This window comes from Pteropus medius, unplaced genomic scaffold (genome assembly GCF_902729225.1).
Source record: "Pteropus medius unplaced genomic scaffold, Ma_sr-lr_union100, whole genome shotgun sequence".
In the NCBI taxonomy this organism is placed as follows: domain Eukaryota; kingdom Metazoa; phylum Chordata; class Mammalia; order Chiroptera; family Pteropodidae; genus Pteropus; species Pteropus medius.
Window position 1 is genome coordinate 10,544,251 of NW_024352783.1, and position 14,138 is coordinate 10,558,388.

General features: G+C 40.7%; 1 protein-coding gene across 9 annotated transcripts in view; it reads left to right on the top strand.

Annotated features, from left to right (window-relative positions):
• The window catches only part of DHRS7B (dehydrogenase/reductase 7B), a 55,385-nt gene extending 42,898 nt beyond the window's left edge, over positions 1-12,487 (top strand). For 7 of the 9 annotated variants that reach the window (XM_039847613.1, XM_039847612.1, XM_039847615.1 and 4 more), the window contains 4 exons: positions 5,159-5,375; positions 5,975-6,067; positions 9,340-9,492; positions 11,195-12,487. In XM_039847613.1, the coding sequence (XP_039703547.1) occupies positions 5,159-5,375; positions 5,975-6,067; positions 9,340-9,492; positions 11,195-11,400 (669 nt within the window). In that variant the 3' untranslated portion in view covers positions 11,401-12,487. The remainder of the gene's footprint in view (positions 1-5,158; positions 5,376-5,974; positions 6,068-9,339; positions 9,493-11,194) is intronic. The other 2 variants (XM_039847619.1, XM_039847618.1) reach the window with 2 other exon arrangements.
• Positions 12,488-14,138: the final 1,651 nt, after the last annotated feature.

Consider the following 14,138-nt stretch of genomic DNA (forward strand, 5'->3'; position numbering starts at 1 on the left):
TATTTCCATACTGCTGATCAGTCTATTTAGATTTTCTAGATCTTGATTCAGTCGAGGAAGGTTGTGTTTTTCTAAGTACTTGTCCATTTCTTCTAGGTTATTAAATTTGGTGTTATGTACTTTTTCATAGTATTCTTGTATGATCCTTTGTATTTCTGCAGTGTCTGTCATAATTTCCCCTCTTTCAACCCTGATTTTGTTTATTTGTGTCCTTTCTCTTTTTTTTTTTTAGTGAGTCTAGCCAGGGGTTTGTCAATTTTATTAACCTTCTCAAAGAACCAGCTCTTTGTTGCATTTATTTTTTTCTATTGTTTTTTTGTTTTCAATTTCATTTATTTCTGTTCTAATTTTGATAATTTCATTTCTTTTGCAGACTTTAGGCTTCATTTTGCAGTTGATCTCTAATTTCAAAGCATTATGATCAGAGAATATGGTTGGTATGATTTCAACCCTCTTATATTTGTTGAGGCTATCTCTGTGTCCCAGTATGTGTTCGATTCTTAAGAATGTTCCATGTGCACTAGAGAAGACTATATAAGCAGCTGTTTTAGTTTAAATATTTGATTCCATTCCTTCCATTCCTTTGGAAGGCTCTGTAAATGTCAGTTATGTCCAGTTGATCTAATGTGTCATTTAAGGATGTTATTTCCTTATTGAATTTCTGTTCGGATCTGTTCACATCCGACAGTGGGGTATTTAGGTCTCCTACTACGACAATGTTTTGGTCTTTTTCTGCCTTTAATTCTGTTAATAATTGCTTTACATATTTTGAGCCTCCCTGATTGGGAACATAGATATTAATAAGTGTTATATATTCTTGGTGCAGGATTCCCTTTATCATTATGAAGTGTCTCTCAGTATCTTTCTTTATCTTTTTTATTTTGAAGTCTGTTTCATCTGATATTAGTACCGCTACTCCCGCTTTTCTCTGAAAGCTATTTGCTTGAAATATCATTTTCTACCTTTTCACTTTGAGTCTATATTTGTCTTTGTAGCTGAGATATGATTCCTGGAGGCAGCATATGGTTGGGTTTTGTTTTTTGATCCATTCTGCAACTCTGTGCCTTTTAATTGGTGAGTTCCGTCCATTTACATTTAGGGTGATTGTCAAAATACGAGGTCTTATAGCCATTTTATCCTTTGCTTTCTGGTAGCTCGGTGTTTCTATTGCTTCCTTGTGCTTGTGTTTCTGTTTTCTTTATTTTGGTTGGCTTTTGTGAGTGTTATCTCTGGTTCTTCCTATTTTATGTTATATACTTCAGTTCAGAATCTTTGGTGTGTGGTTACCATTACGAATATGTAAAGGATAGTTGTATATATACAGTCATCCATTTTCTTCTGCATGTGCCTTATCTCCTTTTCCCTTTGCAAGTTTGGCTCTTTGAATCCTTCCCTTCTCAGTCATTGTCTCGGTTTGTCCCTATGTATGCTGAACGTTCATTACTATCTTGCTATAGCAATTCTCTTCTCATTATTTAAGCTTATGATGTCCTGTTCTTAGTAAGGGTTGCACTCCTCTGCTTCTATTTGCCTGATAGTCACTTTACTCCTAATTATGTATTTTATTTTATTATTATTTTTTTTGTTATTTCCTGTAGTGCAGGCCTCATAGTGGAGAATTCCCTCAATTTTTGTATGTCTGAAAAGGTCTTAATTTCTCCTTCATATCTAAAGGAGAGCTTAGCTGGATACATTATTCTAGGCTGGTCGTTCCTTTCACTTAATAGTTTAAATATTTGATTCCATTCCTTTCTGGCTTGTAATGTCTGTGCTGAGAAGTCCGATGATAATCTAATGGGTTTTCCTTTATATGTTACCGTTTTCTTCTCCTTGTTTGCCCTGAGAATTCTCTTTGTCATTGATTTTTGATAACTTTAATACAGTATGTCGTGGTGAAGGCCTTTTTGGGTTGAGATAATTGAGTGTTTTGTTGACTTCTTGAATTCCAAGTTCCAGCTCATTCCTTAATTTTGGGAAATTCTCTTCCCCTATTTTTCTGAGAATGCTTTCTAGTCCCTGCTCCTTTTCTTCGCCTTCAATAATGCCCATTATTCTTATGTTTCCTCTGCTGATAGTATCAGCTAGTTCTTGTATTTCTCTTTCATTATTTTTCATTCTTCGGTTTCTCTCTTCTTCCTTCTGATTTATTTCTAGATTTCTGTCTTCGAGATCACTGATCCTTTCCACCATTTGGTTGACTCTATTTTCCAAGCTTCTATTTCATTTTTCAGCTCTTGCAGGGTGTTTTTTATCTCCAGAAGTTCTATTCTGTTCTTTTTGAGCATTTAATCTTTTTGCTCTGCTCATGTAGTTGTTTTTTCAGTTCCTGAAATTGTTGATATGACTTATTTCAGAACTCACTGAAGTTTTTCAGAATTACCTTCCTGAATTCTCTGTCATTTAAGTTGCATATGTCTATGTCCTTAAGCTTATTTTCTGGTGTTTTTTCTTTTTCTTTCTGAGATGCCTTGTCACCTTGATTGTTTATGGTGTTTATTGAACTATTTTTCCACCTGGACATTAATGGAAGTGTTTTCTGCTTTTTTTTTTTTTTAGAAGATTTATTATATAAAGGTCTGTTTAGCCTGCCACAAAGAAGGTGCTTTTCTTTTGGTTTCCAGTAGGTGGCATCTAAGCCTCTTGGATCCCTGCTTTATATAAAGCCTTAATAATGCCTTTTTATTTTCTTGTAGATATTTAATCACACTCGCTACCCTCAGTTTCCGTCCTTGTCAATGTTAGCACAGTTTCGTTAGCGTTTGCTCAGATTCCCTGGGGCGCTGCAGTGTTTGTCTCAGAGTATATGGGGCGAAGGGCCCTCTAGGTTGGGGATGGGAGCTGTGGTTCAGCCTTCGTTTTGCAACTGCGGCCAGTAAAAATCTCTGCTGTCCTTCTCTGCTTTCTGCCCTGATGACTGGGCCCAACTGTCGGCTTCGTGGAACTCACAAATCTCTCAGGCAGCGGTGTTTAGAGAACTCGCTGCACCTTCTCTGCTCCCCCTCCTCCTACAGGGAGTTCTGGCAGCTTCAAGAGGCAGCTTCTTTCTTTTTCCAAGTCCACCTGGAGTTCTGACCTGTGGTAGCTCTTAAGTGCAGATCCCATGCTCAGACATGCTGGTGTGCAGTTTGGGTGTTTTTTGTTGAGTTTTAGATATTCAGCTTATTGTCATTTCAAGGGGAGATATCTGGATATGTCTATCACTCTACCATGTTCCTCTAAAAAACTGAATTTTTTTTTTAATCCTTTAAGTTTCAATATATTTGTTTCTTTGGATCTCAAGTGAATCTCTTAAACACAGCATATAGTTGGATTTTTTAAAAATCTGTTCTGCCAATCTGTCTTTTCATTAGAAAGTTTGAACTATTCACATTAAATATAATTACTGTTAGGGAGGGACTTATTTCTGCCATTTTGTTATCTGTTTTCTGTTTGCTTTATAGCTTTTTAAAAACTTAATTAATTTATTTTTTCATGGTGACGTTGGTTATTTTTATAGCTTTTTTTTGTCCCTCATTTCCTGCTTTACTATCTTTTGTGTTTAGTTAATTTTTTATAGTGAAATTCTTTGATTCTCTTCTCATTTTGCCATGTGTATGTTCTATAGCTGTGTTCTTTGTGGTTGCTGTGTGGATTACATTGACTGTCCTAAAGTTTATTCTACTTGGTATTGAGCTTCTTGGATGTGCAGATTCATATTTTTTCATAAAATTTTTTCAGCAGTTATTTCTTCAAATATTCTTTCTACCCTTTGCCCCACCCCCTCTCTTCTCAGATTCCCATAATATACATGTTGGTCCACTTGATGAAGTCCCACAGATCCCTTAGGCTCTGTTTAGTTTTCTTTATTCTTACTTTCTTTCTATTCTCAGACTTGTTAATTTTAATCGTCCTCTCTTAAAGTTCACTCATTCTGTGTTCTACTTGCTCAGGTCTGATTTTGAACCCCTCTAGTGTATTTTTCATTTCTGTTACTGTACTTTTGAGTTTCAGAAATTTTAAAATTATTTATATTCATTGATATTTTTATTTTGTTTATACATCAATTTCCTGCCTTTGCCCATGTTTTCCTTCAGCACTCTGAACGTCTTTAAGACAATTGCCTTAAAGTCTGTCCAGTAGGAAGCCCATCATCTGGGCTTCCTCAGGTATGTCCTCTGGGGATTTATTTATATTTTTGAATACCAAAGAAAAATATGTGACTTCTTTAAATCTACTGGAAGCTACTTAAGCAAGTGCTGGTTAAAAAATGCCAACCTGCCCGCTTCCATGCTGTACCTGAAATGTGGGTTGTCTTTCCCACAGCTGCCAGCCACAGGGCTGGGTGGATTGGGGATGGAGAGCTACTACTGAGCTGATGGCTGAAATTGACCAAAATTATCTCTCATTTGCCAGCCAGCACTCTCCTGAAAACTTTAAGCATTCATATGGATTCCAGAGTTCCAAAATAGTCACTTCAGAGTTTCTACCAATACAGTTGTCCAGGTGAAAAGGTGGATTCTTGGCACTTACTACTCTGCCATCTTTGTAGATTTCACACACACACCCTCCTCATTTTGTTCTCTGGTTAAACTCTCTTGAGAAGCCCTTTAAGTTAGATTGCTTAGTTATTTATTTCTCTAGCTTCTTATACTTTTTTGTGGCATTCTTCATAGTTCATCTGTCTTCCCCACTAGACTGCTTCAGGAGGACAGGAACCATGTCTGTCTTGCTTTCTACTGTGTCCCCAGTGTCTGGAATATATAATGTTTCATGAACAAATTAATTAAAGTGACTTAACCTGAGAAGGATAGCATCTTTCAACATGGGTACTGTTTAATTAGTTACAATGTATAGCACAGTTCTGGCACAAGGCAACAAAAGGAGCTATAATTAATAGTTCCTATGGTAATCTACAGTAACCTATACCATACATCATCCCTGTCCTGTGGAATTTACTTTCTAGCTCTACTAATAATTTTCAATTCAGGAGAAAAGTTGCCCAGGTCAGGTGTGAGCACTGTAGGCAGGATCCTCTAGGCCACATCTCTTCAGAGAGGCGCTGTAGCCTGTGTGATTTCATGCCCAGTGGGCCACTCCCAGGACTCTGATTAGCGGGGACACGTAACTCACATGGCCTGTCATTCTGAAAGTGTTTTTGATTTCTGTCCTATCTGACCAGGTGCAGACACACAAGCCTTACATTGTGACCTTCGACCTCGCAGACCCTGGGGCCATAGTTGCAGCAACAGCCGAGATCTTGCAGTGCTTTGGCTATGTGGATGTGCTCATCAACAATGCCGGGATCAGCTACCGTGGTGCTATCATAGACACCACCACAGATGTGGACAAGAGAGTCATGGAGACAAACTACTTTGGCCCAGTTGCTCTAACAAAAGGTAACAGTCTTGGATTGAAAGGAAAAACAGCACTAATATGTTGGCCTTTGTTTTTACTTCGCTTGGTTCCTTGTTTGTTAAATGACCTGTCTCCATCCTCTATTTTATCCTGGAAAAGGTACTGTCATTACAGCTTGAGTATTTGTTTTTTCCAGACTTATTTGCATTTTCTTTATCTGCTTTATAGCCTTAAATCAAGATGTTCTCCTCACTGACAGCTTCATTTGTACAGCATTGCCTCCATTTCCTCTTAGAGTGTTTGCAAACCCCTACAAAGTGGAGATATTCTCATGTCCAGGTACAGATTTCACTCCAAGGGAAAGGATCTACCTAGGAAAGGGAACTGAGCTGGCCGTTCTTATTGATTAGGCTCCTGTCTGCCTCTGTCTCCTCCCCCATCCTCCTGTCTGCTGGCCTGCTGGAAGTCTGCAGGAGGCCTAAGAATTCCAACAAAACATAGCTCTCCCACACCGCAGGGCTTTTACTGTACACCTTCCTTGTTCTAACAGAATCTAATAAGTGAGGTTGCCTCCTCTCAGTGTTAAGTGCAGTGACCAAAAGAAAAGTCCTCTTCTAAAGTCCTTGACTTCTTTCCTTAGCAATTCTGCCCTCCATGATTAAAAGGCGACATGGTCACATCGTTGCAATCAGCAGCATCCAGGGCAAAATCAGCATTCCTTTTCGATCAGCATGTGAGTACTTCCTTCTCCCTCCCCCAAATGTTTTTCTTTTTGTTTTTCCTCATTATAAAAATACCACATTTACTATCCAGAATTCAGACAAAGCAACAGTACAGGATGTGAAGGAACTTCATCAGAAAGTGTTCTTCTGAGCAGAATGCCTCCCAGCTCTACTCCTTAGACCTTATATATGACCTTGTGCAGGTGTCACCATCACTCTGTACCCCAGTCCTCATCTGCAGAATGGAGACAAGGGCAGTCCTACCCTTAGAAGGCCACTAGAAAGATGAGTTAGTCTATTAGCTCTGTGAGCAAAGTGTCTGGAGCAGTGCCAGGCATAAGTACCATTGAAGTGTCAGCCGCAATTATCAATTACCATTGTCCCACAGGTACTATCACTTCATCACTTTTGCCATATGCCTCCAAACTTTTTTCTACATATGATCAAACAGAAAAATGGTGTCATAGTTTTGTGGCTTGCTTATTCCACTTGACATATCTTTTACATCAGTATATATGGATTTAACTAATCCTTTAAAATGGATATATAGTAATTCATTGAATGGATAGACATAATTTATTTAAATATTTTCATGGGTATTTTGAGAATTTTTTCCCTGTAAGTCTCTGACCATTAACAATGATGTGCTACATAGAACATCCTTAAATATTTATATCTCTAGGCACTCATGGGAGTTTTAGTAAGATAAATTCCCCAAAGTAGAAATAATAGGTAGGATCAAATAATTAAAACTGCCGAATTGACCTCCAGCTCACACTCTTACCTCCATGCATGCAAATGGCTATGCCAAAATTTTGAAATATCATTTCATTCATCTGTCTGTTCTCATGTTGCACCAGCAAGCAAACAGAATCTAGTTTTCGTTAGTTAAAAGATTTTAAAGGTAATTTCACAAACTGTCCTAGTAACTCCCTTTTTTTTTGCTCTACTCTCTGGATATAAATGCTGACTTGTAACCAACTCATCTGCTCTCCCACCTCTAAATGCTAGATTCAGCCACACCCAGCTGACTTGGCAGAGAAGGAAGGGAGAGCAGAGCTGCTTCAGCACTTTGAAAGGACAGGAACAGACATCCAATGCTGGATGATATGGTTTAGCCAACTGTCTGAACTGGAAATGTAACAGAAACTTACTCTTTCTCTCTGGACCCAGCTCTACTTTTTGGTTTTAGTTGGGTGTCCTTGGGCAAGTTGTTTAATTTGTCTGACCCTCCGTTTCCTTTCTTATGAGACTTATAGTCATCTTACATGCCTCACGAAGCTGTTTTAAAGATGAAACAAGACAAATGGAGATGAAAAGTCCTTTGTAAACTGTGAAGTATTGTATCCATGTTTGTTTCTATGGTTGTTACCTCTGTTTCAACTCCAATAGCATAGGACAGCCATCTAAGACTGCTCAAATAACTCTGTGTGTGTGTGTGTGTGTGTGTAATCATGAATGATAAAACAAATGAGGTAAGCCGTTAGTAATAGGTAAGTCAGAGTAAAGGCTATTCTATGTTCTTTGCATTAAATTATTTCCAAGCTTTACTTTGGTTTAATCTGAGTTTTGTTCTCTACTTGGCCTGTGACTAAAGTAAGGCACACATGGCTGGTCTGGGTACTTTATAATGACCAGACTGAGTGTGGCAGTGCCTCCTGAGCACATTAGTGAACACTGAGCAACAGTCTTTTCATCTATAAAATGGGAGAACATTTTTATCTCCCTCACACTGCTTTCATGAGGACGAAGTGAGGTGGTTGAGGTGGTGTATTTAGCAATGTGCCTGGTAGACAAGAGAGGCGAGTACTATAACATCAGTGTGTTGATTTAGGTCAGCATAGCCTGGCTAAGGACCTCCAGCTTGAGAGCTCTGGGAGACTCATTGTCAGGGTGCAGCCTTCTATTCTGAGGACTCCCGGGATGACTCCCTCTTCTCAGGCCTTGAGCCTGGGCAGCATTCCTGGAATCACGGCTGACAGGAGCAGTTCTCTCCACCTACCAACCCACAGACTGTTCATCCAGCCCCCAGCAACTTGGCCTAAACCAAAGGAGCTGGCCCTGGAAGGCACTGTAGCAAGTTCAGACACTGTTGAATTTCTCATGTGACTCTCTATGATACTCCTGGGTTTGTTTCCCTTCCTATTTTATTGGCTGATGGCTCCCCCTTTGAGAAGGCTAAAACATTTAGAGGAAACTGATTTTTCAGTGGAGATACTCTGTGTTTCCCAAGAATGTCATTGTATGGTCACTGTGTCCCCCTTCAGAGTACCTTTCACCATGATTTGTAGCCATTACTGAAGAACAGAGGTGCCTCCATTTCTTAGAAGTGGAGCAAGCTCAATAGCTGTTCCAAATGAAAAGCCATTTCATGGAAGTTTGTCATATGAAATACGTAAGAGAACCAGCCTCAAATTTTATACACACACATCCTATGCGTGCAAGGGTGCTCACTTGTTCACTGATAAAACCTGGAAACAACCCATGAAAGTCAACTGATGGGGCCAGTTCTATAGTCTTATGACCCATGGAGGAGCATAGAGGGTCTGCATGGCTGGCATGGAGGCTGTCCAGTCTGTGTCACCAGGTGAAGAAAGCTACTTACAGGAATAATATGAACAGTATGAGCTCATTTCTATAAAAAAAATTTCTTATATGTAAAATCACACATATGTACATAAGATACATAAAAAATATATCCTGAGAGACCGTTAGCATTGGTTACTAGTGGAGAATGTAATTGGAAGGCAGAGCTTTAAATGTTTTACTTTATATCCCTCTGTACTATTTGAATGTTTTACCCATTAGGAATTAAGTTTTTTTGTTAGGGTTTTTTTTTAACCTTTTAAAGTGGAATAATTTCTGACTTAAAGAAAACTTGCAGGAAAAATACAAAGAACTCCCAAGTACCCTTCATGCAGATTCCCCAGTTGTTAACATTTTACCATATTTGTTTTATCATACTCTGTGTGTGTGTGTATACACATATGCGTGTATTTAAATTTAAAATTTTTTCTTTCCTGAACCATTAGGAGAAAGTTGGAGACATGATGCTCTTTTCTTCCTGGGTGTTTGCTAAGAACAAGGATACAATGTACTTCTCTAAATCGGGAGAAAAACATTGCTATAATACCATAGGAATCTTAAATTATAAAACTGTTTTTCTTTTTTGTTTTTTTTTTTAATAATAAAAGAGAATGAATGGGCATGAATGCATGGGCTTGTTCTAGGCCATGTCCCAGCACCAGCTCACTCACTTGCCTCTGGCCATCAACCTTTGCAGACGCGGCCTCCAAACATGCAACCCAGGCATTCTTTGACTGTCTGCGTGCCGAGATGGAACAGTATGAGATTGAGGTGACCGTAATCAGCCCTGGCTACATCCACACCAACCTCTCTCTAAATGCCATCACTGCTGATGGTTCCAAATATGGAGGTGAGGCCCCAGTTTCTCTTTTATTTCGTGAAAAGCTGTTGCCACAGTGAGACATTCTGCTCTTACCTGATAAATCTTTGCTTATTCATTTGAACTAATTTTTAAAATGAAAAAACTTACATATGGGTGTTAGTTTTATATACTGTTGAGTAATTTTCATTTACCACGAATCAGCCCTTCAGTTATCAGGGCAGGACCCCTGTAGGCCAGGACTTTGAGGGCTGGAAAGGAAGTCGCCAAACAGAAATATACCAGACTTCTACCTAACCCATTCTCAGTGAATTAAAGTAAAGATAAGGTGAATTAACTTCCAGGAAACTATGGGTTGCTTGACTCCAGAATTTCCCCACCCACTATGCTTCAGAAGTAACTGAATTCAGGATACTCAAAGCAGAGAGCCCGGTCTTCTGAGGTGAGGTGGGTGCACCAGTCTCAGAATCTACATATTGATTCAGCCAAACAGTGCTGAGCTGACCTGCAGTTACCACGAGTGGACTTAACAGCCTGGCCCAAGCATGCAGGCAGGCTCAGGCCAAGCAGAGATCCAGGCTTTTGCCTCCCAGGTTAGTTAACCCACCTGAGTTGTTGCTGTGGGAGCTGGCTCTACTTTCCCAAGCTTGAATGGGGCCCACCCACCCTGAGTACTGTCCTTCATGTCCTGCCTCCCTGGGTGTGATCTCTTGGGCCTGTGCTATGGCATCACCAGGGTCCTCCTGGTTCTACACCTAACCCCGGCCAGACTTGAAGCAAGGCCGTCCAGGCACTGGATGGCAGCTGCTCTCATTCAGCAAGTCGGTAGAAACCAGAGGCATAGATTCAGAGAGATTAGTATTTATATTATTTATACGTAAAATAATCTTTTAAAAAATTCCCTCAGTGTTATTTAAAAAGAAGCAACAATAAGAAACCTCCTAGTCTTCCACGTTAATGAGAACAGATACTAATGAGGAAGCTCAGACAATTTGGACAATTTACAAATGGTTTCAAATGGTCTGTGCTAGTGGCCTCTCCTCTATGCCTGTCACTTTGTTGGCAAAATTGTCGGATTACTAGGGAAGAAGAAACATAAGTTGTTGTTAAGTAGCCTAACACTTCCTAAACTCCCTGCAGCTATTTAATGTCTAAAACAAACCTAAGATTTCTTCTGCTTGCTCTCCAGTTAAGACATGATGTGGAGAACTGTGATATCTCTTCTGACTCACTTCTTCACTTCAGTGAGCTCATAGTACATTTGGGGGTCATAGTCTTTTCCCACTCGCTACCTGGCAGACCTCAAGCCAGGTTATCCAAGATTAATTGATGGTACAACATCCTTAGTCATTGGTTGTTTCAAAAGGCAAAACTTGTCAAGATCAGGAAGCTCCTCCTCATCTGTCATGTGAGGGACTAACTCTGGGCTGGTCTTTATCCTTTGTCGTGGACCAGCAGCTCTGAGCACTGACTAGGGCCCTGTCTACCTTATTCCTATCTACGACCCACATCTCTTTTACCCCAGCTCATGAACACTGAGCTGCAGAATAGGTCCTCATTTCCTTGAAGTATGAAAGAGTCAAGGAAGGTGGTGTACCACCTGCCTCCTGACAGACTGGAAGGAGCTTCATGATATGAAGTCCAGCAAGCCAACCTGATGACGGTCCACATCAGCTAAACTCAAGAGAGAGACTCTGCTTCCAAGTTCATGTGTTTCTTTTATTTATTTTAGTTATGGACAGGACGACAGCACAGGGCCGAAGGCCTATGGATGTGGCCCGAGATGTTCTGGCTATTGTGGGGAAGAAAAAGAAAGATGTGATCCTGGCTGACCTGTTGCCTTCCTTGGCCATTTATTTGCGAACTCTGGCTCCTGGGCTCTTCTTCAGCCTCATGGCCTCTCGAGCCAGAAAGGAGCAGAAATCCAAGAACTCCTAGTGCTGCAACAGAACTGGGGCAGGAAGTAGCACCTGCTTGGGAATGGCTGTTCTACAAGGGAGAGCTGCATTTGTTGAGACTTTACTGGATATTTATCTCACAGGTAGGAAAGATAGAAATACACTTCTACAGATCCCTGGCAAAGACCCTGCTGGCAGATAATTGGAAACAAAATAGGCAACAGGCTTTTCTTCTCAGGGGTGAGGGGTAACACTTAAGGAATAAATATGGAGTGGGGTTTTAATGCTAAGAATATGAAATAAATGAATTGAACAGTAAGAGTCGTAGTCCTCAAGGACTAGAAGAATCACGTCTCCTTTGAATTCCAGACTCTGCCAGCTCCCAGAAATGTTTCAGTCTTTAACATCAGAAGACATCCTGATATCACCTTGACCCTGTTGTTTTCATATTTAACTTATCCAAGACCATTTACCTAATTGTTTTTGGCAGAGTCCACTTCCAATACTCAAGGGAGAAGGCTGTAGTTTTAAGAAGTCATTCATATTCCTCCATTTCCAGGTTCCTACAGTATCTCATTCAACACAGCAAATGGGCTAATATGTGATTGATCATTTGACATATCCCAAGTGACACCAGATTTAGTACCTAAAAGGTATTGCCCAGTTTCCACTGACTCCCACTCAAAGCCCTGTAGGGTCAGGCACCACTCCAACCAGAAGATGAATTTACTAAGGAGCCAGCAGCCCAAAGGAAGAGGAAGATCCCACATGACTTCATTATCCTCTAGAAAATAATATTCAGAAACTCAGGAGGGAGGGCGTTCTAAAGAAGCATGTGGTCTCTGGTGGAAGCAGCCCGTTTGTTAGCTATGACAGTTAGAGCATAGCCAAAAAGGATGCCTGCATCCACCTTTCTGAGGTTCATTGAGTAAGTCAACTTCATACCTGAAGTTTAGGATGAAACTTCTCCCATTATTGAAGCTGACAATGGAAATTGTGGGTCCATTGTATAGGCTTCCCCAAGTTGGAATAAAAATCTCCTAGCATATTATACTGGCACCTTACATGTGTCCTAATTCTGGACTTGATAGAGCTTGTATTTTAAACAGCTACCCACAAAATAAAAATGGCCAAAGCCAGCCTGTGAGTTGGGTATTCAAGGCTCTTGAGTTTCCTGAGAGTAGGAGAGCAAGTAGATGATTAGGTCTGGTGACCTATCCCAGCTCCCAACAGGGCCTGGACACTGCAGGAGCCCATGGTTGGAATGTAGATACAGACGTGATGGGTGGCTTTTCACTATCCACGGAAACCATCTACCTCTCTCCTGACATGGAAGAGAGAGGGCTCCTTAGGGTTCATGTCAGGGAATAGTTGGATTTGAGACAGCAGCCACCACACTAAAGCCTATCCCAAGTATGAGGTCAAATAAAATTGCAGAATGCATAGCAGGTCCTCAGTAAAAGGCAGTGATAGAGGAAGCTGTCTCTGTAAATGGGAATGAGAGAATATCTCTCCTTGGACACTTATTGGCTGGCACTTTAGAAAAGACCCATGTCCAGGTGTTGTCCTTTATTTTCGATTAAATAAAATACTCAGCAACAGGAGACTGATGTGATATACTGCCCTCTGAGGAGTGCAGGTTTAGCAAGCACATACTCCATCAAAAGACAGCAATAACTATGTTGCTGAGGTTATTGCTTTTGGACCCATTGTGATAGTGGCTGGAAGCCTACCAAGCCGACTCCCAGGTGTGAGTTGGGACATAGAGCTTGGAGCAGACACGAAGGGTCTCTTAACCTAGATATGACACTTGATTCATATCCAGATAACAATGAATATTTATTTACCTAACATTTAAAAAAACTCAACTCACTTGCTGTACCTTGACCATATAAATAGAAAATAATGTAATACAGGACCATTAAAATCAACTAGATTTACTGTCTGCCAAAGGCTGAGTCTGAAGCACAGCTGCTCTTGAGGAGGTTGGCAATGTCAAAGGTATTAAAGATGTGTTTGCACCACACAGATGCTCAGAGACTAGGAAGAGGACTAAAAAGGGCCAGTGATTCAGGGTTCCTTGATGTCCATGTTGCACCAATAGCCATCTCAGGTCCCTCTGGAATTACATGCCCCTGGAGAGAACACTGGGTAAAGGTGGGGCTTGTTGAGCCTGCTGTTGTGACTTGGATGGCAGCACAGCACTTTCCTGAGGGCAAGTGCACCACACACAAGAGCACCTCAAAAAGGGGAGCTGGGCCAGGACTGGCCTTGGCCTTTCATTCTTGGAGTCTCAACCTACATTTGAATATGAACACCTGCCACCAGGGGTAGTGGTATTGTTGCTGTTCCAATTTCTCTTTTGCCATCAAGTGTTGTTTTTCCATCTCTTTCATCCCTGAATTCTACTGGGTAGATTTGAAAAGCACAATTCTGAATTAGTTCTGCCTTCTCATGAAGTTCAAAGGCACTTTCCACTTTACTCCTTAAGACTCCTGGTGTTTCACTGGTCTAAGGGCGGAAGCAAGCTGTCTTGTGCTTCATGCCAAAATCAGTCTCCCCCTACAAAACCAAATTAGTTTTTCCAGACAGCACTACTGTACATCTGTGCACTACTGAGTGGCTGTAGCTCACACGTATATCTCTTGATATACTGAGTGCACAGCTACTTGGGCACACTGCCTAGTTCCCAGCAGGCACTGAGGAAGGAACGTCCCTTCCTCATCAGGAGTTGACAGCTGCTGAATCAGATATGAACACTATACTTTGGAAGGAGCT